At 54.3% G+C, this 22,153-nt stretch overlaps 1 protein-coding gene across 1 annotated transcript in view; it reads left to right on the top strand.

Moving 5' to 3' along the window:
* Nucleotides 1–17,212: 17,212 nt before the first annotated feature.
* The window catches only part of KCP (kielin cysteine rich BMP regulator), a 31,976-nt gene continuing 27,035 nt past the window's right edge, over nt 17,213–22,153 (top strand). The window contains exons 1-5 of the mRNA XM_064574979.1: nt 17,213–17,535; nt 20,096–20,262; nt 20,833–21,022; nt 21,111–21,187; nt 21,880–21,964. Coding sequence (XP_064431049.1) covers nt 17,457–17,535; nt 20,096–20,262; nt 20,833–21,022; nt 21,111–21,187; nt 21,880–21,964 — 598 coding nt within the window. The 5' untranslated portion in view covers nt 17,213–17,456. The remainder of the gene's footprint in view (nt 17,536–20,095; nt 20,263–20,832; nt 21,023–21,110; nt 21,188–21,879; nt 21,965–22,153) is intronic.

The raw sequence follows: 22,153 nt of genomic DNA on the forward strand, positions 1-22,153 counted from the left end.
GGCCAAGCCGCTGGCATCCGGATCCGGACAGCCCCTCCTCGACGTGCTTGCAGGCAGGGTTCCTCAGACCACTCTGTCCCTTTCTAAGTCCCAACCTTCGCACCTGCCTGCCTACCCCAGCTCTCCCTTTCCTGGTCGCCGGCAGGACTTCTCAGGGTCAGTGCGTAGTCTCTTGCCCGGCGTGTCACACTTACCGCTGCTTTGACCATCCACCTACTGTTCTGATCGTTCTTCGGTTCCATAAATGGGTCTCACCGGACTCAACCTTCATATGTCCTGTTCCTTCTCCTGAAGCATTCTTTGCTTGATGATGACTGCTCTCCGAATTTTGTTCCAGCATCATCTCCTCTGGAAGCCTACCTTGACTTCCTCTCCTTGGTCGGGTTACTGAGCTCCCAAACTCATCCTGGTTGGCTTTACTTAGGAAATTTTTATTTTAATGTCTGATCCCCACTGGAATCAGCTTACTCAGGGACTATTTTTGTCTTTTCATTGTTTTCTACAGTAATTTTTTTTTAAGATTTTATTTATTTATTTGACAGAGCGAGCACAAGTAGGCAGAGCGGTTGGCAGAGGGAGAGGGAGAAGCAGGCTTCCTGGCAGAGCAGGGGGCCTGATGCGGGGTTCCATCCCAGGACCCTGGGATCATGACCTGAGCTGAAGGCAGACGCTTAACCGACTGAGCCTCCCAGGCGCCCCTAATTTTTAATAAAAATATTTTTAAATGAAGAAAATTTTCAAGTTAATTGATTAAATTTTAGATAGCAACTAAAATATATACGTTTTTGATAGTATTATTTGCCCTTTAAAGTTTAGAGCTCCTGTGTTTTTTTCCAAATCCAGCATTAGGGTTCACCTGGGTGGCTCAGTTGTTAAGCGTCTGCCTTTTGGCTCAGGTCATGATCCCAAGGCCCTGGGATCGAGCCCCACATAGGGCTCCCTGCTCAGCGGGAAGCCTGCTTCTCTCTCCCACTCCCCCTGCTTATGTTCCCTCTTTCGCTGTGTCTCTCTCTGTCAAATAAATTTAAAAAAATCTTTAAAAACAAATCCAGCATTAGCTGATGAATCAGAACCTTGACCTTTCCCTCCTCTCCTTTTCCCTCTGGGAATGTTTGTGTTTTTCTTCACTACTAATCTGTATCATTACTTATTATGTGCTGTCTTTTTTCTTATTTTCTGCATCTCTCTCTCTCTGCCCCAACCCCCAGCCCTAATGTAAAATGGAAATATAGTTATGTACAAGTATTTTATTATTTGTATCTGCTGAGTATTTCACTATTTCATATTTTTAAAAATTTAAAGTGTGGATGGGGAAAGTGTGGATCGGTACATTGTTTTATATTTTTCTTCTGTAAAAATGAAACTGCCATTAAATAGAAAGTGGCCACCACAAAATGGGAACGCTTTTCCACCGGAGATCAGTTACACTCAATAGAAAAAATATTCTACGTTGGTCCAGAAAATATATCTGGAGAAATAGCCACCAAGAGATTTCTTTTATTGTCAGATGTCCCACACATAGTCCGAGGGACCATGAGACTCTAGGATGCTACCTCTTGCCCACTGTCCCTCTTGCTCAGGTGAGGTCCCTGCTCTTAGCGACTCTGTAAAGAATACCATGCTGGGGCTGTGTGTAGAGGAAGCTCGCCACACTTGAGCTGGCATCCATCCCTGGTGCTAAGTGACCTTAGGCCGGTCCTATGAATCTCATTCTCTGTCTGTAAAGGCGAGAGGATGTTACCGAGCTCACAGTATTGGCGTGAGGCTCCAGTGATAGGGACTAGCTCTGCTCCCCTGGGGTCCTGCCTTGCCCAGACCAGGGGAACTTGGACCAAGAACCACTCTGGGCCAGGGACACGGCATAGGAAGGAAGGGGCAGGGGCAGAGAGCATCCTTCAGGCTCTTCCAAAACAGAAGGGTCCCCTTGCCTCCCGATGTTGTCTATGGTGAAGCAAAAGAGAAGTGAGGCTACACCCAACCCCCGTGCAATCACTCCTGATCCCCCACCCCCACGCCCCCAGCAGGGAGCAGGGAGACTTGGACTCCACAGTCCCAGATATGTGTCCAGGCCCCTAACTCCCAACGATGAGCTAGCCCCTGTCCCCACTTCCCCTGACCGGGGTGGCAGATTGAGGGTGTGGTGAGAGGCCCGATTTCCGGTAGAGGCCAGGGTGCATGAGTGTGTGGGTGGGGGGAGCCGTGTCACCAAAGGGAACTGAAAGAAGCCTAGTGTGAGTGGTAGGGACAGAGGACAGAGGTGGGTCAAGAACCACACACACACACACACACCCCAGCCCAGCCAGCTCTGGACCTGCCCCTTTCAGTGCAGACCTGTGCGAAAGACAACTACCTTTACCTCCCCTCCGGTCGACCCACCCTCTCAGCCTCAGCCCTTGGGATTCCCCAGGCTCACCTGTCTCCCATGTACCCCCTATTTCTGGGAACTTGTTGCCTAGACATCAGGTCCTGGAGTCTGATAGGCCTGAGTCAGTCCCTGGCTCTACCACGGAGCCATTGTGTGACCTTGCGCAAACCACAGACTCCCTTGGAACCCCCTTTCGCACCTGTAAAATGAGGATAACATCACTGTCACAGGTTGGCTGCGAGGCCTAAATTCAACAAGTGCCCAGTGAGCACGTTCTACATGCCAGCATGAAACAGTGAACAAAAGTCTCTTTTGTTTAAACTCCCTGCCCTCCTGGAGCTTCCATTCTATGGAGGTAGACAGTAAATGCTTAAATCACAAAATGAGGGGTCTTTGTGGGTCATGGTTTAGGCTGAGCAGAGACACATGACCTGACCTGGGTTATAACTCGGCTATTCTCGGCTCCTGTAAACATGCAAGTGGTAGCTTTATTATGAGCGATGCCCAGGAGGCCACCCTGGGGCTTCTTCCCCTTTTCTTGCCAACTGCCACCCCTTCAGAGCTTTCCAGTCCCCCACTTGGCCAGCACTGTCACATGCACGCCTCTAGACCTCACGTCTCCACGTCCCCCTGCCAGATCCGCAGCTCCCTTTACCTCTTCACTTGGCCTGAGGCCTGAGGGCTGTGCCGTGGCCTGCATCCATCCCAGGCCCTGGCTCCCTGCTCCCTTGGCCTTTTTAAGCACAGAGGCTACTTCCCTTTTCCTTCGTGGTCAGCACCTTTCCTCACCCTGACCCCCGGCAACCTGGCTTCTACCCCTTTTCCATGGATTCTGCTCTGGACCTCAGTCCCACAGCGCAAGCAGGCTCTGGAGCTCCCAAGAACTCCTCAGAAACTCCAGTCTCTGCCTCTCTTTCCCACATAAACTCTCAGATCCTGCGGTTCACTCCTGCCTGGATTTCTCACCGGCTCGCTATTTATTTATTTATTTATTTATTTAAAGAGAGGGCAAGAGAGGGGAGGGGCAGAGGGAGAGGGCGAGAGAAAATCTTAAGCAGGCTCCATGCCCAGCCTGACTCAGGGCTCCATCTCACAGCCCTGAGATCATGACCTGAGTCAGATACGTAACCGACTGAGCCGCCCAGGTGCCCCTCTCATCGGTTCTTTCAGTAAGGGTGGTGGAGGCTCTCCTAGCTCAGCTCAGTGCCTTCGTCCCCCGACCTGGTGCTGCCCGGCCTCTCAGGTGCAGGGTATAGTCGTCACTGGTCCTTCTGCTGACACCTCCCCCACTCACATCCTCCTCCTAGATGGCCAGGATGCCTCGCCCAGACATCCTGATACCCTCCCACTGCCACCCCTGCATGCAATGATTCAAGCACTCTGAAAATCTGCTGAGCTCAGCATTTCACTCAAACCACTTCCTTCCCCACGACTGGGCTCTGTCACAGAACGGATCAGGACTCCCATCCTTCCCGCCTGTCTGAAGAGCATGAGGCACCTGGACAAGAAGGAAAAGAAAGAGGAGGAAACTCAAGCCTTCTAGGCTCCTGCACTGTGAATGGCTGCTTTATGGAGACAGAGGCCACTCAGCCCCACAGGATCGAGCTGTGGATCTCAGTGTCTTCTCTTGTCCCAGATGGACCTTGTTGATGCCCAGAGTCTGTAGATGTTTCCACCAGGGACAGGGGTCCCATCCAGGTACACGAGGCCCACCCATTGTTGGTTGGGGTGCAGGAGGTCCTGCAGTCACAGGCTCCAAGGTGCTCACCAGCCAGATTCATCTCAAGCCCCTGCAGCGCGGAACCAGTGCTTGGGAAAGTGCCTGGGGCAGGACTGTTGTCCTTTGAGGGGAGACATGAGGGAGGAGTCAGTTCTGTCCAGGATGTCAGGGTCAGCCTAAGGCATAGGGGGCGCTCCTCAGCTCACATCTGGGCCTCAGGGTGGTGGGGAAATGACAGAGGGTCCAGGATTGGCTCTGGGACTCTGGAAGAGGTGCTCTCTGGCCTGGAGCAGCTGAAGCATGAGGTCCTGGGAGGGGGCACAGGGGCAAGACATTCACCCTACATGGCCTCTCAACACTTCACCGTGGAAGGTGGACGTCCCTGCCCCTCTTTGGCCTTCTCAGGTGGCAGGGGTGGGGGTTGTGGGCTGAGCATTTCCCACTTGGGGTGGAGGGAAGAGTGGGAGCTCTTGGAGGCTGGTAGTAGCCAAACAGAGCTGTGGGAACAGGTGCTAGGTTCCTGCCAACCAGGCCCTCCTGGACTACTATATCCTGGGGGGTCAGGCTCTGGGGGGCCTGGGGTGGGGTGTCCTCCAGGCTGCTCTACCGCTCTGGTAGCTTCTGATGCCAGGGGTGGAAAGTCAAGAAAGCAGAATGCTCTGGGGGCTCAAGGGCCCAGGGGGGCTCCTTGGGCAGGCCCCCTCTGCTCTCTTAGGCCCTCCCAGGGAAGAGGAGGCTGGCTGCCAGGCCTCTCTGGAGGGGAGTCTGGGGGCTGGTTCTTCCCAGGCCAGTGTTGTCGAACACCACTGTTTCACAGCTCTCCAAGCCAGGAGCCAGAGGGAACTCTGATGCCCACCCAAGTCCCCGTGCCAGGCCGACTGGAGCCATAGGGGTGCTGGGGGGCATGTGGGATCCAGGAGGCTCCACGGATCTGGGTCAGTCTCGAGGGCCATGGATATCCTGTTTCTCTCAGCCTATCCTCCTCCCTCTTTCCTGGGGCAGCACTTCCAAAGCTGCAAGGAGGCTGACATGGCTTGACGGCTGATCCGCCGCCCATTGTCTGAAAGAGGTACCTGCTCAGGCAGGAAAGAGCTCACAGGGACTTCCTCATTGCCACCCCCCTCTCCAACTCACTGCAAAGGCTTTGCTTTACAGTAGCAGGTCACAGGGTGCCCAGAAGAATTGGGCAAGGGGACAGAGAGCCCAGGGATCCTGGCCCCCCCCTGCAACTTGGCCATCTAGAGAGCAGTTCGGGGCCTGGGGCTCAGGAGAGAGAGTAGGCAGCAAGCACCTTGCAGAGGGATGGCCTATCCCAAGCTATGGAGCGAAGCCAGGAGCGGTCACCGCTGGCCCCCACCGCAGCTCACGGCTGAGGGGGCCTGCTGGTTCAAGGCCGTGTGGGAAAAGGATGCGCTGTGGAGGGGCAGGCCACATGCTGGGCTGACCTGAGGAGCAAATGCAACCCGGTAATACTAATGAGTCCTTAATACCTGCTGGGCACTACTTAGCACTTTTCCTGTTACTGCATTTAATTGCCACAACGAGCCAACATGAGGTGGGTGCTATGGGTAACCCCCTTTACAAAGAAGCAAGCTGAGAAACTTGCTCACCTGGTGAACTTGAACAAGTTACTCTGCTTACTGCCTTGTAGTCTTAGTGTTATCCTTAGCTTGTAGAAGCACCACCTGATCTCTGCCTTCATCCTCACATGGGGCTGTCCCTGTGTTGTATCTTTGTGTCCAAATTTCCCCTTTTTATGAGGACATCAGTCATATTGCTTACACTAATGACTTCAACTTAACTTAAAGAATTAAATCTGCCATGCTCCTATGTCCAAATAAGGCAACATTCTGAGGTCCTGGGGGTTAGGACTTCAACATATGAATTTGAGGGAACACAACCCCTAACAATATTTAACGTGTAACCTACTTTGCACCGAACGCTGGGGTCACACTTGACTTTCATGACAACCGTAGAAAGCAGGAGCATGCATTCCCTTTGTTTTACAGATGAAGACCCTGAAATTCAGAAAGGTTAGGTAGTTCACCCAAAGGCACACAGCAACTAGTCTGGGATTTGAACCAGACTAAACCATGAGTGACATCTGATCGCTCTGGAGACGGACAGACCAGGGCCCAGGTCCTCGCTGTGTGACCTGGGGAGCAGCCTCTCTGACCCTCAGTGTCCTCATTTATAAAACAGGGTCAATACTGTCCTGTCAGCAACAAGGTACTGTTGCTCAGTGGTGAGGATGAGGTCTAGCCCGGGGACTGACGCACAGCAGAAGAAATGCTAATCATATAAACGTAGCAGCCATGGCTCTGTAGAGCATGTCCTGTGTTCTGTCGGTTCCGGGCGGCTGCCTCACTGTGACCACTCGTCCTCGCTGGGTCCCAGGGGCTGGCAGAGCCGGGGAGCCATGCAGATCCCTGCACTCCGGCCGCCCAGAGCTCCCCCGGGGCTAGCCCCCCTCCTAGGCTGCCCCCACCACACCTGCCCCCGACTCGTTCCCTCCGCTGGGCCAGATGCGAGGTGAGGGGGAAGGTAGAAGGAGTCGGCAGCTGGGGCCTCCTTCCTCATGCTCAGGCCCCACGGTGTTGTCTGTGTAGAAAATGTGCCCCTGAGGGGCGCCTGGGTGGCTCAGTTCGTTAAGCGTCTGCCTTTGGCTCAGGTCATGATCTCGGGGTCCTGGGATGGAGCCCCACCTCTGGCTCCGTGCTCAGCAGGAAGCCTGCTTCTCCCTCTCCCACTCCCCCTGCTTGTGTTCCCTCTCTTGCTGTGTCTCTCTCTGTCAAATAAATAAATAAAATCTTTAAAAAAAAAAAAAAGAAAGAAAGAAAGAAAATGTGCCCCTGAGTGAGGCTGCCCCTCTCCAGCTGCCTCACCCTCTCTCCCTCAGGCACAGCCCACGAGAAACTGTAGGATCAGGGGCGCTTGGGTGGTGTAGTCGGCTGAGTGTGTCCGACTCTTGGTTTCGGCTTAGGTCGTGATCTCAGGGTCATAAGATCGAGCCCCGTGGGGGGTTCCCCACTCAACAGAGTCTGCTTGAGGTTCTCTGTCTCCCTCTCCCTCTGCACCCCTGCTCTCTCTCTCTCTCTCTCTCAAATAAATAAATGAATCTTTAAAACCGTAGGATCAGAGAACAGACCAGGGGATGGGGTGCAGGGAGGGGCTGTAGTGGTGGGAAGACTAACAGTGCTGGGTACACTAAAAAGAGTGAGTTTTATTGTATGGACGTGACAAATAAAAATTTAAAAAGTGATTCAGAAGAGCCAAATACTAAATGTAAAGACGTTTTGGGCATAGCCTAACAAATTTATTGAGTTTGTAATTTCCTTTTAAGGCAAGCAAAAGACCGATAAATGATAAATAGGTCGTAGAAAACTCTTTAAATAAACCTAACATAAAAATTCTAAGTAATTACAAAAAGCAAAGCAAAGGAAAAGAACACATCCTTCACAGGCAGGCAGGGGCGACACCTTGCCCCCATCCTCTGTTTCTCCCTCCCTCCAGCCCGGCGCTTTGGGGCCCTGCTGCCCTTCTCCTGACCTCCTCTCAGCTCTCAGGAGGCTGACCGTCGTCTGACTTCTGTCAAGCTCCCGACTGTCCCCGGGCCCCAGGGAAAGGCCCCACCCCCTGTATGAGTAGCTGCCGTGACAAGTACACACGTCAGGGTCCTGGCAGGACACAGGTGCCATGACATGCAGGCCAGTTCACAGAGGTGTGAACAGGGTTATGAAAGCCAGGGGGAATGTCCAGGCACCCAGGGCCTAGCATCGGTGGGGGGGGGGGAGCCATTATTGGCCTCCAAGGGACACCCTCTGGGGCCTGTGGCCACCGCAAGGTGAGGGACACAGTCTGTTCCACATCCCTGCCCCCATCTCTTATTAGTGCCTCCCATGAGCTAAATCCCCCCAGAATCCAGAGGCCAAGGGAGCCAGGGGCACGAAAGCTGAGGAGCTCAGCCTCTTCGGGGCATGGAGTAAGGCAGAAGAAAGCCGAGGACAGAAGGGGCAGGGGTGGCAGGCAGAGAGAGACCAGAGCCACTGGGAAGGGAGGGATCTGATGGGGGAGCGGAGGCGCACCCTGGCGCCCACAGTTACCTCGGACTTCTCAGCCCCCTGAGAGCTGAGAGGAGGTCAGGAGAGGGGCGGCAGGGCCTTGCACACTTGTACGTGTGCGTTCTGTGTCCCAACTACTTCACCCCGCGGGCCCTAGTCAGGTTGTAAACCACGCCTCCCGCCTGCACCCTGCGCCTCCTTCAGCTGGGCTGGGCGTCTGGTGAAGGCTGTTGTGGGTCCAAGGGTGCAGAGACAGAGAGGTGGGAGCCCCAAATCTCATGGGGAAGACCTCAGGAGGGCTCAGTCTCTGGGGTCCAAGAGCCAGCACTGGGGTTGGGGTGAGATCAGGGAGGCCTACGGCAGGTCTCCTTCAGAGAGGTCTCTCGGGGAGGTCATCAGACATCATGTCCCCCCTTCTACCTTGGACTGGAGCTGGGAAGGCAGCAAATCCTGATACTGGGTGTCACCTGGGATGAGGGGCGGGGGTCTGGGGTGGGGGTTCAAGGGCAGAGCACTCCTCATTATGCTTCAGCTTTGCCCCTGCCCCAGACAGGAGCTGAATTGTGACCCCCAAAGCCCTAGGTCTGGGTCCCCACAGAAGTGTGAGTGGGTGCAGGGAGCCCCGTCCCCAGTGAGTGAACTGATTCCTGCTGTGTGGGTGACCCTGGTCTTCACCTTGTCCTGTGCTCCACCAGCTCCCCGCTCCCAGGTCTATTCCCAAAGTTTTCCAGATGCGCTGACAGGGAGGCTTTGCTTTCTTAGCAGGGCTGCTGGTTGAACCAGGAAGGCAGAAGCCTTCAGCAGCTGTCCACTCCTCCTCACACTTCCTCGCATTCCGATCCCCCACTCCACCCTTCATCCCTGGGTCTGCCCTCCAGCCCGGCTGAGCTTCGAATTTTAGGATACTCTAGGGAAAGGGCAGGGGATAGCTACCATTTCCACCGAGCCCTGCCCTCACAGCCTGTTCGTTCCTGGGGGCAGAAGGGAATGTGTCCCCGTTCAAGGTGCAAGAAGGAGCAGTGGGGGCAGTTGCCAGGGAGCCTGACCACAGGGCTGCCAATGGCCTGCGCCCAGACCTTAGGACACGTGCTTTCCTGGGCCTGAACATCTGACTCGTAAAATCTGAGGTGATCCCGAGGGCTGTGCAGCCCCCAAAGGCTCTGTCAAAGCTGTCTCCTCTGTACTGCTCACTGGGGCCACCGTGTGGCCATCTCAGTGCCCCGGTCCTCCTCCAGGTGGCATCTCTTGTCCAAGGCCATCCTTCCTTACGTAACTCTCCTGCCCACACACTGTCCAGGACCTTTTCTGGGGACAGCTTACCTGGATGGGACAGGAAGACAGTATCATAAGCTGTCCGCAGCTTAGCCTAGAGCAACCACTAAGAAAATAACTTAAAAAATAGTAAGGGGCGCCTGGGTGGCTCAGTCAGTTAAGTAAGCATCTTGACTTCAGCTCAGGTCGTGATCTCGGGGGCCTGGGACCGAGCCCCATGTCAGGCTCCCTGCTCAGCGGAGAGTCTGTTTGTCCTCTCCCTCTGCCCCTTCCCATCCCTCTGCCTTTTCCTTTCTCCCTCTGCCCCTCCCCCTGTCCCTGCTTGGTCTCTCTCTCTCTCCCTCAAAATAAATAAATAAAATCTTAAAAAAAATAATTTAAAAAAATCATTCAAGGAATAATTTAAATTTCATACTGGAAAATATTCACAATGTAAAAGAAAGCAGTCTGGGAGAAACAGAGGAACAAAAAAGATGAGATATTTAGAACACTAGTAAAATGGCAAATACAACTATACCAATAATACAAACTGGATTAAACAATCCAATCAAAAGGCAGAGATCATCAGACCAAATTAAAAAACAAGATCCAACAATATGCTGTCTATAGGAGACACATTTTAGATTTAACAGTACACAGATAGATGTAAAGTAAAAGGATAGGAAAAGGTATATCATGCAAACAGCGACCATAAGAAAACTGGAGATGCTATACTAATATCAGACCCCATCCATTTTTTTTAAGTTTAAAGAACAAAGTTTATTTATGTTTAATATATATAATAAATGTGAATTTAAATTAACCAGTGGATTTCTAATATATGCCATCATCATAGTAATTTTTAATTGAAAGAGAATAATTGGAACACAATATTGTATTAGTTTCAGGCGTAAAACATAGTGATTCCGTATTTATATATATTACGAGATGGTCACCACAATAAGTCTAGTTACCATCTGTCACTGTACAAAGTTGTTACCATATTACTGACTACATTCACCTGTGTTATACCAGACCCGATAGATTTTATTTTTTTTAAGGATTATTTATTTATTTATTTTTGAGAGAGAGAGAGAGAGGGCACAATCAGGTGTAGGGGCCCAGGGAGAGGGAGAAAGAGACTCCCCGCTGAGCAGGCAGCCCCATGCAGGGCTGGATCCCAGGACCCCAGGATCATGACCTGCGCCAAAGGCAGATACTCAACCAACTGAGCCACCCAGGCGCCCCAACCAGACCTGCTAAATTTTAAGACAAAGGAAGTGACTAAAGATAAAGAAGGACATTTTATAATGATAAAAGTACAATCCATCTAAGAGGTGACAATTATAAATATATACACACCTAACAACAGAGCTATACTTCACACTGTATACAAAAATTAACTCAAAATGGATCAAAGACCTATATGTAAGAGCTAATACTATAAAAATAATAAGAAGAAAATAGAGAGGTAAATCTTCCTAACTTTGGATTAGGCAATGCTTTCCTAACTATGACATCTAAAGTGTGTCACAAAAGAAAAAAAACCAGATAAATTGGACTTCATCAAAATTAAAAACTTTTATGCTGCAAAGGATTCTATCAAAAAAGAGACAACCCACAGGATGGAAGAAAATACTGACTAGCCATATACCTGATAAGTAACTTCTATCTATAATCTATAAAGAACACTTAGAACTAAGTAATAAAAAAACAACTCAATTAAACCTGGGAAAAGGATTTGAATAGACATTTCTCCAGGGAAGTTATATAAATGACTAACAAGCACATGTAAAGATGCTCAACATCATGAGTCATTAGGGAAATGCAAATCAAAACCACAATGAGATACCACTCTACACCCACTAGAATGGATACAATAAAAAAGTCAGATAATAATGAGTGTTGTAGAGGACGTGGAAAATTGGAACCCTCATATATTGCTGGTGGGAATGTAAAATGGTGCAGCCTCCTCGGAAAACAATTTGGCAGTTCCTCAAAAGGTTAAAGATAGAGTTATCACATGATGCAACAATCCCACTCCTTGGCATACACCCAAGATAAATTAATGCTTATGTCCACACAAAAACTTGCACATGAATGTTCATAGCAGCATTATTCATAACAGCCCCAAAGCGGAAACAACTCAAATGTCTATCAACTGATACGTGGATAAAGAAAATACAGTATATACCTACAATGGAATATTATTTCGCGGGACAAAGGAATGAGGTCATGACACCAAAGGATCCTTGAAAATATGCTCAGTGAAAGAAGTTAGACACAGAGGACCACATATTGTATAATTTACTTAGGTGACAAAAAAAAAGAAAAGTTAAAAAAAAGTGTGAGTGGTTGCCCAGAGCTGGGGGATGGGTGGTGGTGGGACACGGGGTGACTGCCAAAGAGTACAATGATTCTTCTGAGGGTGATGCAATGTTCTAAAGTTGATTGTGCTGATGGTTGCACAGCTCTGTGAATATACTAAACTACTGAATTGTACTCTTTTCTCCCCCCTGGATAACAACACCCTTTATTCAGCACCAGCACTGCCCCGGGAATAGCACTAGGGTCGTCATCTGTCTTATGTTTTTAATTAATTAATTAATTAGTCTCCACACCCAGCAGGGAGCCCAATGCGGGGCTTGAACTCACGACCCTGAGGTCGACCCTGAGATGGAGTAGGTTCCTCCACTGATGGAGCCAGGGGCCCCCCACCTGTTTTATGTCAACACTGAGATGCTCTTGTGGACTGCCAGGGACCGACTCACTCCAGTGATAGGTGCTGTCTGACCTGCAATCCCCAGTAGCCACAGGTCCCAGTTTTTGTTTCTTTGTCCGGGTTTATATACGCTTTCGGGTGGCCAAGAGCCTCAGCGCCTCCACACCGCTCAGGCCCAGCAGCCCAGGAAGGTCACCGCCCCCGCCATCTTGTGAGCTCTGAATGGTACCCGGTAAACGGGTCAATCTATGATATGTGAATTATAACTCAATAAAGCTGTTACCAAACAAAAAACATAAAAAGGGAACCCAAGGTTACTACTGGGTGCCAGGACATCTGGTACCTCAAGATAGCCCAGCTGTGGTTTTGATCCCCTGGACTCTCCCCCTTGTCATCTGATCCCTCTCTCCACATTACCTGGAAGGAAGAGCTGCTATTCCTGTCCCTCAGTCCTTGTCCTAGGCCTCGTTTTTCTCTCAAACTGTGGGCTGGGGCTGGGTGAGACCAGTTGCATGACTACAGCCCCTTTGGACAGTCTTGGCCCCACTCTCTGGCCAGCCCATGTGGGAAGGCAACCCTGGGCATCTCAGAGCCCGACTGCCAAGGGGTTCTGAGCTAACCCAAAGCAGAGTGTAGACAGTGCCCCTACTCACCAGCATCCATCTGGCTCCTCAGAGCCACAAATTGAGTTGGGTCAGTTCCGAGGGAGGCTGTTAATGATAGGCCTTGCCTTTGTTTGGGATCTGAATTCTGGGGTCCTGACCCAGGATCACAGGAATAGGGGCCAAAGGCACTTTGGAGTCTCAGTACCCCCAATCCAATCCTTGGATTTTATAATGGGATTGAGGCAGTGGAAAGAGAGAGCCCTGTGTGTGCCCATCCACCAGTACCTGCCAAGCAACCCCCCAGCCCAAGGGGTGCTCCCAGCCCTCTGTGCAAGGGAGAAGACGCCTAAATCTTGTAACTGCATGAATTCCCAGTGCTGCAGAAGAACCAATGAGAAGCAGAAGTTCCCTGCGTGCAGGAGTCATGGGCGGTGGGAGAAGAGCCAGCAGGCACCCCACAGTGGCTAGGCATCAGAGCTGGGGTGGAGAGCCAGTTCCGCCACTTTCCAGCTGAGTGAGCTTGCTTAGGCTGCTTAAACCCTGCCAGCCTCAGTTTCCTTGCCTGTCCGGGCCAGGAGGGATAGGAAGATAAACGGGTGGGTAGGAAGAAGAGGGGAGTGCCGACAAGAAGCTACACCTATGTATCTCGTCCTCTCCCCCCTCCCTGCCCCCGACTTAGCTTCTCCAAGCCCTCATGGGATCCCCAGGGGTTAGTCCTTGAGAAAAGAAAGTCACAAAAGAGATTGGAGAAACCCTAGGTGGGAATAGGCACGAGAATGATGGGCAAGCTCCCCTCCCGGCTGGAGAACTTCAAGGCTTGGCAGTCCCCGTGCGGGCACCTGGAAACCTTCTGCCCACCCCCTAGGTCCTTGCTCTGCGGCAGGCTTCAGATATGCAATCTGATGGCATCAGTCTCTCTGTGCCAAAAAAAAAAACCAAAACATGCACACACACTCCTAAAATCCCAGCAGGTTCAATCCAACAGGGAAGTATTCCACCTGTGAGTATTAATCTTCGAGCACTGTTGGTCAAGTGTGTGGACTGGCATTCCGTACCGAGTAGACATGCGGCAGCTTGGCACAGAGCCTGGGACGTCCGGAGGCGGACCTTTGTGGCATTTTAAGGACAGGCAAAGGATGACCTTCCTGGAGGGCCACTGGTGGGCTACTTACTCTGAATCTGGGGGAAGGGTAGCCAGGCTGAGGGATACAGTTGTGGGATTTGAATCTCAGATCTATGACGAACAACACATCCCCCACCCGCTGCAGCAGCTCAAGCTGGTCAGCTAGGGGTGACTTTTGCCGGGGGGGGGGGGGGGGCCGATGTTGTGAGTGGGGAGGGAGGGTCCTGGGGAAATCAGGAGGCTGAGACGGGAGCCACTGAGATTGCTGACTCGGGGCAAGCTGGCCAGGGTTGTGGGGTGGGGCTGGGGGCTGAGATCCTGCACAGCCTGCTGCAAAATGCCATCTCCAAACAAAATCACGTGGTGTACACACGCTTGCACATGGTTGTGTGAGCCGGGAGAAGGGTGTGGAAGAACATACCCGTGTTACCCTTGGTCACGTGGGGCTGGGAGGAGATGGGCAAGGAAAGGGGCTGGAGCAGATGTAACGATGCACTTTGCATACCTTTGTAGTAACTCACTGCATTTGTTACAACTGGTATGATTTGAAAGATAGCAAATGAAGTACAAAAAATTAATCATTTACTACTCCTTTCTGTCCCTCCCTCCCCACAGTGGCCTTTTGCTTCCAGCCAGCAAATCCAGAGAGAAAACCAACCTGCTGCTGTTGGCAGTAACAAACGCCCGGGAGGTAACTTACGTTGGGGTCTTCTGCGTGCTGGGCACCATGCATACGTCAGGCACACATCCTCGTTGAACTTTCTCCACCTGCAGTAGGGTTAGTACTTCATATTATAGATGAAAGATTTCGGCTTAGGTAGGCGGAGTAACTTAATGAAGTAAATAGTACGGTTCACATATTGGCTGAAGACCCAGGAGGAAACAGAATTCCCTTCAAAAGGGTTTAGCTCAGGAGAACTTCTTTTTCTTTTTCTTTATTTTTTTAAGATTTTATTTGAGACAGAGAGCGTGCGCACAAGTTGGGGCAGGGGGGCGTAGAACAAAGGGAGAAGGAGAAGCAGACTCCCTACTGAACAGGGAGCCCGACGCAGGGCTCGACCCCAGGACCCTGAGATCATGACCTGAGCTGAGCTGAAAGTAGACGCTTCATCGACTGAGCCACCCAGGTGCTCCTAGCTCGGGAGAACTTAAAGAAGGGACTATTTACAGACCGGCAGACTCAGTGGTAAGAGAATTCCTGAGGGATGTTGAAGACCCGGGACTAACAATAGCGGGAAGCCAGCACCACCCCGGGGGGCGGGCGGGACAGAGAGGCCCAACAATGGGTGGGCAGAGAGGACAAGGGGAAGGAATACCAAGGGAGCCCAGGTGAGCAGAAGGAGGGAAAAAATACCCCCAACCACTCTCCTCTCCTGCCTTCTGCCTCTCATTGGCTGACCCAACAGGAAGCCAGGGGGTTTGCTGTCTGTAGGGGCTGGGAGGGGGGAGAATGAACGGGAGTGGGGAGAATGAATGGGAGGGGGGAGAATGAACGGGAGGGAGGAGAAATGCAGAACCACCAGCGCAGACGGTGAATGTGGAGCAGGAGCTGAACTCAGAACTCAGGGACTCTGAACCCTGGAGTCCTTCTGCTGCCCACACATCCCCCCGGCTCCCACACAGCACTCTGTATGTGGGGCCATGCTGCCAAGTAAGGACTCAAGCCCGAGTCTTTCCTGCTTTCTCTAGCCAGAATGCCCTCTTCTAAAGAATGGGCTAGGTGTTGGTAGGGATAGCCGCATCTGGCAGAGAAATGTGAGGCCTGTATTCCAAGCCTGACACTTGTGTGCATCCATGATCCCATGCTCACACTCCTCCTCTGCCAGGGACCCCATTCCCCCTTCCCTTGGCCTTCCCGGGGGCATTCCACGAAGGACCATGTTTCATTTATTGCTATATCCCTGTATCTGGCTCAATGCCTGGCACAAAAGAGACTCACAGTAATCGCTCACGGTGGAACTCAAATGTCTCTCCAAACTCCCTTTCCTTGGGGCCTTGGGTTTTTATTTCATAGAGTGAGTTTTCCAGAAGCTTCTCTACCTTCTCTTGAAGATAAAGAATGTGCTCTTTCTAGCCACTGATTCACCTGAGCTTCACAAAACACTTTATAGGGGGGTGCTATCAGAGCGATAGGTCACAGCTAAGAAAAATTAGCCACTGGAAGTTAAATGACTTGCCTGAGGTCACCCGTAGAAAACATCGTCAGACCCAGGATTTGGTCTGGCAGCTCTCACCAGAGTCTGCTCTTAGCCTCTGCCCCACCCAGTCTCCCAGGGGACCTGCCTTATAACAGGCACCATTTTCTTCAACTCTGGTGGGATGAGAGCTGCTACTTCTGGTTTCTTCTCTGGCCTGGGGGCCCTAGCTTTGCCCTGCTCCTGGGAGCCCAGCTCCAGGCCTGCAGAAGCCAGCTCTCAGCAGTGGCTCACCCCGCCTTTCCCCTTGCTGTCAACTGCACAGGAACTTTTAGGGGTCCACTCTCTTGGGGGAGATGCTGCCCTCTCTTAGGGTGCCTGGAGAGTGGGCCGGGAGGGGAGGGGGACCTTTAGCCCCTGCCTGGGCTGGGGGGAAGGGTGCCTTCTGACTTGCTGGTTTTGACAGCTGGGAGGGAGACTGCTTTGGCAGGATTCATGGCTCCACCCTCTATGTCCCTTTGCCTGTGAGCTCGGGGGCCCATCCCCACCTCCCCCTGCTTCCCAGCTGCACTGAGGAGTTCGTGGCCAGCTTTCCTCACTTCCTCCCTTTGGCCCCCTCTGCCTGCTGAGCCCCACGCCCAACCCTGCCCCCAGTCCCTGCTGCCCACCACCCCCTCCCCCCCACCCCCATCCCCAGGCCTGACTTTAGGAACTGGAAAATGGGCTGGGAGCAGGCAGCAAAGGGAGGCCTTGGCATTTGGGGCCAAGCCTGGGGTTGGTGGGGTGGACAGGGGTGGTGAGTAGAGTCTGGGAAGGAAACACATAGGTGGACAAAGGAGGACGAAAGCAGGAGACCTTGATCTCAGCAGCCTGGAGCAGCATCTTTGCTGCAATTCGTTATTTACTGTTATTTACACACTTAGCATGTGCCAACCACTACCCTATTTATATACTCTCACTGCCAGTCTATAAAGTAGACATTAGTTTGCAAACAAACTGAGGCACAGTTAGGGGTCTGCCTAAGGACACATGGATTTGGCTAAATAGGGTTTTTAACCCAGCCCCATCCTCCTGTAAGCAAGAAAGAAGCTGAACTGGGAACCCCAGGGCAAATGGAGTAACCCCAAGGGAGTGGGGGGGGGGGAGGCAGGAAAACCAGCTGTCCCAGGGCCTCAGACTGATAAATTTGTGTTTATTGTCAGGGTCTCCACCAGGGACCATACGGCAGGAGAGGGTCCCAGCTTCCTGCCGGGTTGAGGCTGCTCCCCGGGCGCTGCCCTCTGCCACAGGGCTGGGGTCAGGACGGCGCTGGGCTCGAGGTGCCCATCGGCGAGGCGCGCGCCCCCGGGCGGGTTGACAGACTCCAGAAGCGCTCCCTGAACAAAGACCGGGTGGGAGGCGGCCTGGTGTGTCCCCTCCCCGCCTCCCCCAGCGCCTGCGGAGCTGCGACCACAGACAGCGAGGCGGAGCGAGCATGGCGGGGCCCCGGGCCGCTCCGCTGCCCCTCGTCCTGCAGCTCATCAGCCTGGCCCTGGTCTCGGCGACCGGCGGAGGTAAGTGGGGGCGCCGAAGGCTCGGGGGCGGCCCGGCGGGACCCCGTTTTCTCACTCAGCCCAGCCCCAGGGAAGGAGCTGGGGCCAGGGGGCCTCTCCCGACCTCCCGCCGCGGGGTGCGAGCGCCTCCCGGGCCAGCCTGAGTCCTCCCCGTCGGTGGAGGAGCCCGCGTGGGGGCGCGCACGGAGGCTGGGGCCTGGGGCCCGGGGCGGGGGAGGGGGGGTGCTTCCTGCAATGGCTCGGGAGGAATTCCTGCAGGCAGCGGTGGGGGAGAGGCCGCCCTGGAATCTGGGAGTCTGAAGTTAATTATTTGTCTTGAGAAAGCGGGGGGGGGGGGGGGGAGGCCCGCTATGGGAGCTGACTTTGAATCTGTGTCTGGCCTTCCGTTGGGGGGGGGGGGCAGGCAGGAATAGAGGGGTCAGTGCAAGGACTAGGCAGCTGGCTGGGGAGAGGGGAGCCGAGGACAGTTCCATGGGGAGCAATCAGGCTCTGTGAAACAATCTGGAGCTCTTTCTGCGGGTCTCTCCAGGCAAGGGACTGGCCCTGTCTTCCCGGAGGGTCCCAAAGGACCCCCACCCTCTCCCTGACTCCCTTATTGTGCTGCTGAAGTAGACCTGGAGGTGTGGCCTGAGAGGAGAGACCGTGGGGGTGGGGGTGTCAAGCTGGGACGGAGGGTTTAAGATGCTGAGCCCTCATCTTCAGCTGCCCTGCAGAGGGTGGGGAAGAGCGCCACCTACAGTAGCCCTACCGAGTTCCAGGAGACAGGATACCCGGCTAGGGAGGGAATGGGAATGTGCGCAAGAGGCTTGGGTACCGGCATTTGTTGGGGCGTTAGAACCTGGATGTGGGGAGTAGTGGGGCAGGCTGAAAAGACGGGTGGCATTTGCAAAAGGTCACATTTGGACTTGCCGCTGGGAACCTTGAGATGTGTGATTTAGAGAAGTGGTGTCAGGTGGAGGCAGGGAGGATGGCTCTGACTTCAGCCTCCTGAGTGGAGAGAGGGGAGAGGGCTGGGGACAACTGGATAAGACCAGAGGCTGATGGGTTGGGGGGGCACAAAAGAGGGAAACCGAGCCCCAGATTGATATGAGTCCGTGGGGATGGCAGCAACAAAGCCAAGGAATTCGGGCCAAAGCAGGTTTGTAAGAAAGAAGACAATTTAGGTTTCAAATGAGACTCTCCAATCCCCGCTTGGGGGAGTGGGGGTGGGGAGTGGGTGACATAGCCCCCTGCCTCACAGGACTAGTGTCTATGAGAAACCCTTTTAGCCACCCCAGACCTGGCCTCATAATTTGCTGCCTCTGTAGGGAAGACCCTCCCCTCTCCTTCCTCCTCTTCCTCCTCCAGACCCTCCTCTGCCCACCCCCACCCGGAGGAGGGATCTGGTCTATGGGAGGTCTGTGGAGTGAGCCTACACCACCACGCCCCCCCCACCCCCCCCACCCCCCGCCCACCTACGGTTTTCACTTTTCTGACTGCACCGGAGGGATTCAAATGAGGTGGAAATGGCTGTCCAACCCCAGGTCTGAACTCAGAGGAACCCCCTTCTCTAACATAGTGTCATCAAAAACCAGGGTTAGGCTGTCTTTGTTGCGCCTGGTGCCTTGAAAGCTACTGGGGGCCCTGCTGACTCCTTCCCCAAACCCTTCAAGAAATGCAGCCAAGTTCCATCTTCTGGAGCTCCCCCTGCCCAGTGTGGGGTCCTGTCTTCCAAACCCTGCAGGGAAGGAGGGTCACCCTGGGCCCCACCTCTGTCCACCTGCCCACCCCCCTTTCAGGGAAGTAGAGTTGGTCTGGGATGGTGCTGGAGGGAAAGCGTGGAAGGAGGAGAAGGGGAAAGGTGGACAAAAGGGACCCAGACCAGCTTTCCCAAGTAGCAAGGACCTCTGTCAGATACAGACTGTGAGGTCCCGATGTGGGGTCCCGCGGCCCCGCCACCGCGGGCCTGGAAATAGAGGCAAGGCTGGGGCGGGGTGGGGGTGGAGCAGAGGGAGGAGCCGCCCCGCCCCTCGCTGTGCACACGCTCGGGGAACAGCGCCCTCGCTGACGGGTGAGGACGGGCAGTTGGAGGGCCGGGGGCGCTCACATGGCCAGCTCCCTCCCCTGCACTGCAGCCCACGCTGGCCGCTCCCAGCCTGACTGGTCAGCTCCGCAGGCTCACCCTGGCCAAGACCCTGCGCACATAAAGATGGGGGACCCTGACCCGCTCCCCATGGCTGGAGGCCCCTGCAGCATATGGGAGGCTGCAGGGAGGCCCCGGCCTAGATACTCTCCCCATGGCCCCAGCAGGTCAGGGTCCTGGGGCTGATACCCGACAGAGGTCCTTGCTACTTGGGAAAGCTGGTCTGGGCCCCTTTTGTCCACCTCTTCCCTTCTCCTTCCACGCTTTCACTCCAGCACCCTCACAGACCATATCTCCTTCTCTGGAAGGTGCGTGGGCAGGTGGACAGGGGTGGGGCCCAGGGTGCCCCTCCTCCCCTGCAGTGTTTGGAAGACAGGACGCAGGAGACCTTGTCAGTCCCTCACCCACAAGCCCACCTTGGATTCTTGTCCCCTTCAGGTGGGGTCATCCTCAGGGAGCCCCCTGAGCTTGCTGACATCCACGACAACGGGCCGCAGGGGCCTGCCCTCGCCTCGGCCCCTGCTGGGGCCCTCCAGGAGCAGGGGCGCCCCCTGGAGGAACGGCTGGGAAGGCTGGAGGCCCAGATGACGACGCTCAGAGAGCAGGTAGCGCGAGAGGCCTGTGGGTGTGTGCGGGGTAGGGCAGGTCTTGCGTCCTTAGAGGAAAGAAGGGTTGGGCTGGGGGGAGGGGGGCGGGAACTGTAAAATAGAGTTTGGTTTTTAAATGCACATGGAGAAGTTCTTATATGAACGGTTCTCAATATTGACTCTTCCATACAAATGAAGAATCTCCAGAGTATTGGTTTTATCAATTTAGATGTTCATGTCCTTTCATGTATTTGGCCAACACTATGGAGCACCTATTGTACGTAAGGCCTCATCAGAAAGGATTTTGGATGGATAAAGGTCTTCGATTGTTGGGGAGAGGGGATTGGTCCGCTTCTGTCCAAAGGAGAGGTCTGGGGGCCCCGGGCTCCCCTAGGAGCCTGTCCAGACTCCAGATCTTGAGAACTGTGGCTAAACTAGGTGCTGCCTGGAAGGGACCCACCTGTGCCTGGAACAGTCAAATTGCCTTCTCGCTCTGCTCAGTCTTCACACCCCACATATCTGCCGGATGTGTCGGATGGGGCGGAGCTGAGCCAGCACCTCCTACCTTCCCCTCCGTCCTTCCCCCAGAACAAGGAGCTGCAGGCGAGGGTGAGGCGGCTGGAGTCCTGTGAATGCCGCCCCGCTTCTGCCCAGTGCTGGGGACTGGGGCGGGCCTGGCCCGAGGGTGCTCGCTGGGAGCCCGACACCTGCACAGCCTGTGTCTGCCGGGACAGGGCTGTGCACTGTGAGCCCAAGCCTGGCCTGCCCCATTGCCATGGTGAGTGCCACCCTATCTGCCTGCCAGGACCACCTGGGCACCTGGGGATGGCCTTGAGGGCCTGAGTGATGGCCTGTCTCCTCCCCAGGCTGCAGCCACAATGGTCAGGCCTATGGCCACGGGGAGACCTTCTCCCCAGACGCCTGCACCACCTGCCACTGCTTGGTGAGTTCCCATGACCCACCTGCACATCCCATACCTGTCCCCCTCACCTGCCTCACTTAAGTTACCAGTCACTGCAGCCTCGTGTGCTGGAAGTTGAGTAATAGGGTCTGCCCGCCCCTCCCCCAAAGCCTTGCCACCAGTGGCTCCAGCTGATTCCAAGTGGCTCTGTTTTCTGGAGCTCAACCCCCCACACATACACATGGTGGGGGGCCCCCAAGCCCCTCTGATTTGGGCCTGGCAAACAGTGGCATGGAGGGCAGAGGGGATGGAGCTGCTTGTCTTCCTACATCACCCCCTCACCTGTGGACCCTCCCTGTCCCTGCTCATCCGTCTGTCCCTGTCACCTACCCGCCTGGTCTCCCTCACTTGGCTCCACATCCACCTTCTTCCAGCTTTTCCCTCCTCGCTTCTCCATTGAGGAAGCTCTCGGTTCCCTTCCTAGGACCTTTCCATTCTGGGAACTTGCTGGCACGGGGAAGAGATGGTTTCTGGGGCTCCAGAGAAGCAGGAGATGATGGGGGTGGGGGTAGGATATCTCTTTTCTGCCCTCGGACTGAGGATAGCCCATGTACCCTGAGCCGCCTCTGCCTCTTGCTCCTCCACTGTGTCGCTGCGGAGGGTGAGCTTTCGGGTCCGGAGGCCAGGCCCTCAGAGTTCTGACGCCGCGCAGCCACCCGTCGGCTTCCCCACAGGGAGGGGCCATAACCTGTACCCAGAAGCTGTGCCCAAGGGGACCCTGTCCAGAGCCGGGAGCATGCTGTCCACACTGTGAGCCAGGTCAGCCCCCCACCAGACCCGGCCCCACCTCCTGCACTCATTCTGGGGGCCCCCAGAGCTACCGTGTGCCCCCCCGCCACGTGCCCAGAGGGTGCCTGCCCACTCACTCTGGCAGTGGTTCGGGGAATTCAGAACCGAAGCACCGCCCGCAAATACGGACTCTGGCCTGGGACTGAGCCAGAGCCTCTG

Source organism: Mirounga angustirostris, unplaced genomic scaffold (genome assembly GCF_029215605.1).
Source record: "Mirounga angustirostris isolate CCGP_5_RB_7025 unplaced genomic scaffold, mMirAng1.0.hap1 SCAF_12, whole genome shotgun sequence".
In the NCBI taxonomy this organism is placed as follows: domain Eukaryota; kingdom Metazoa; phylum Chordata; class Mammalia; order Carnivora; family Phocidae; genus Mirounga; species Mirounga angustirostris.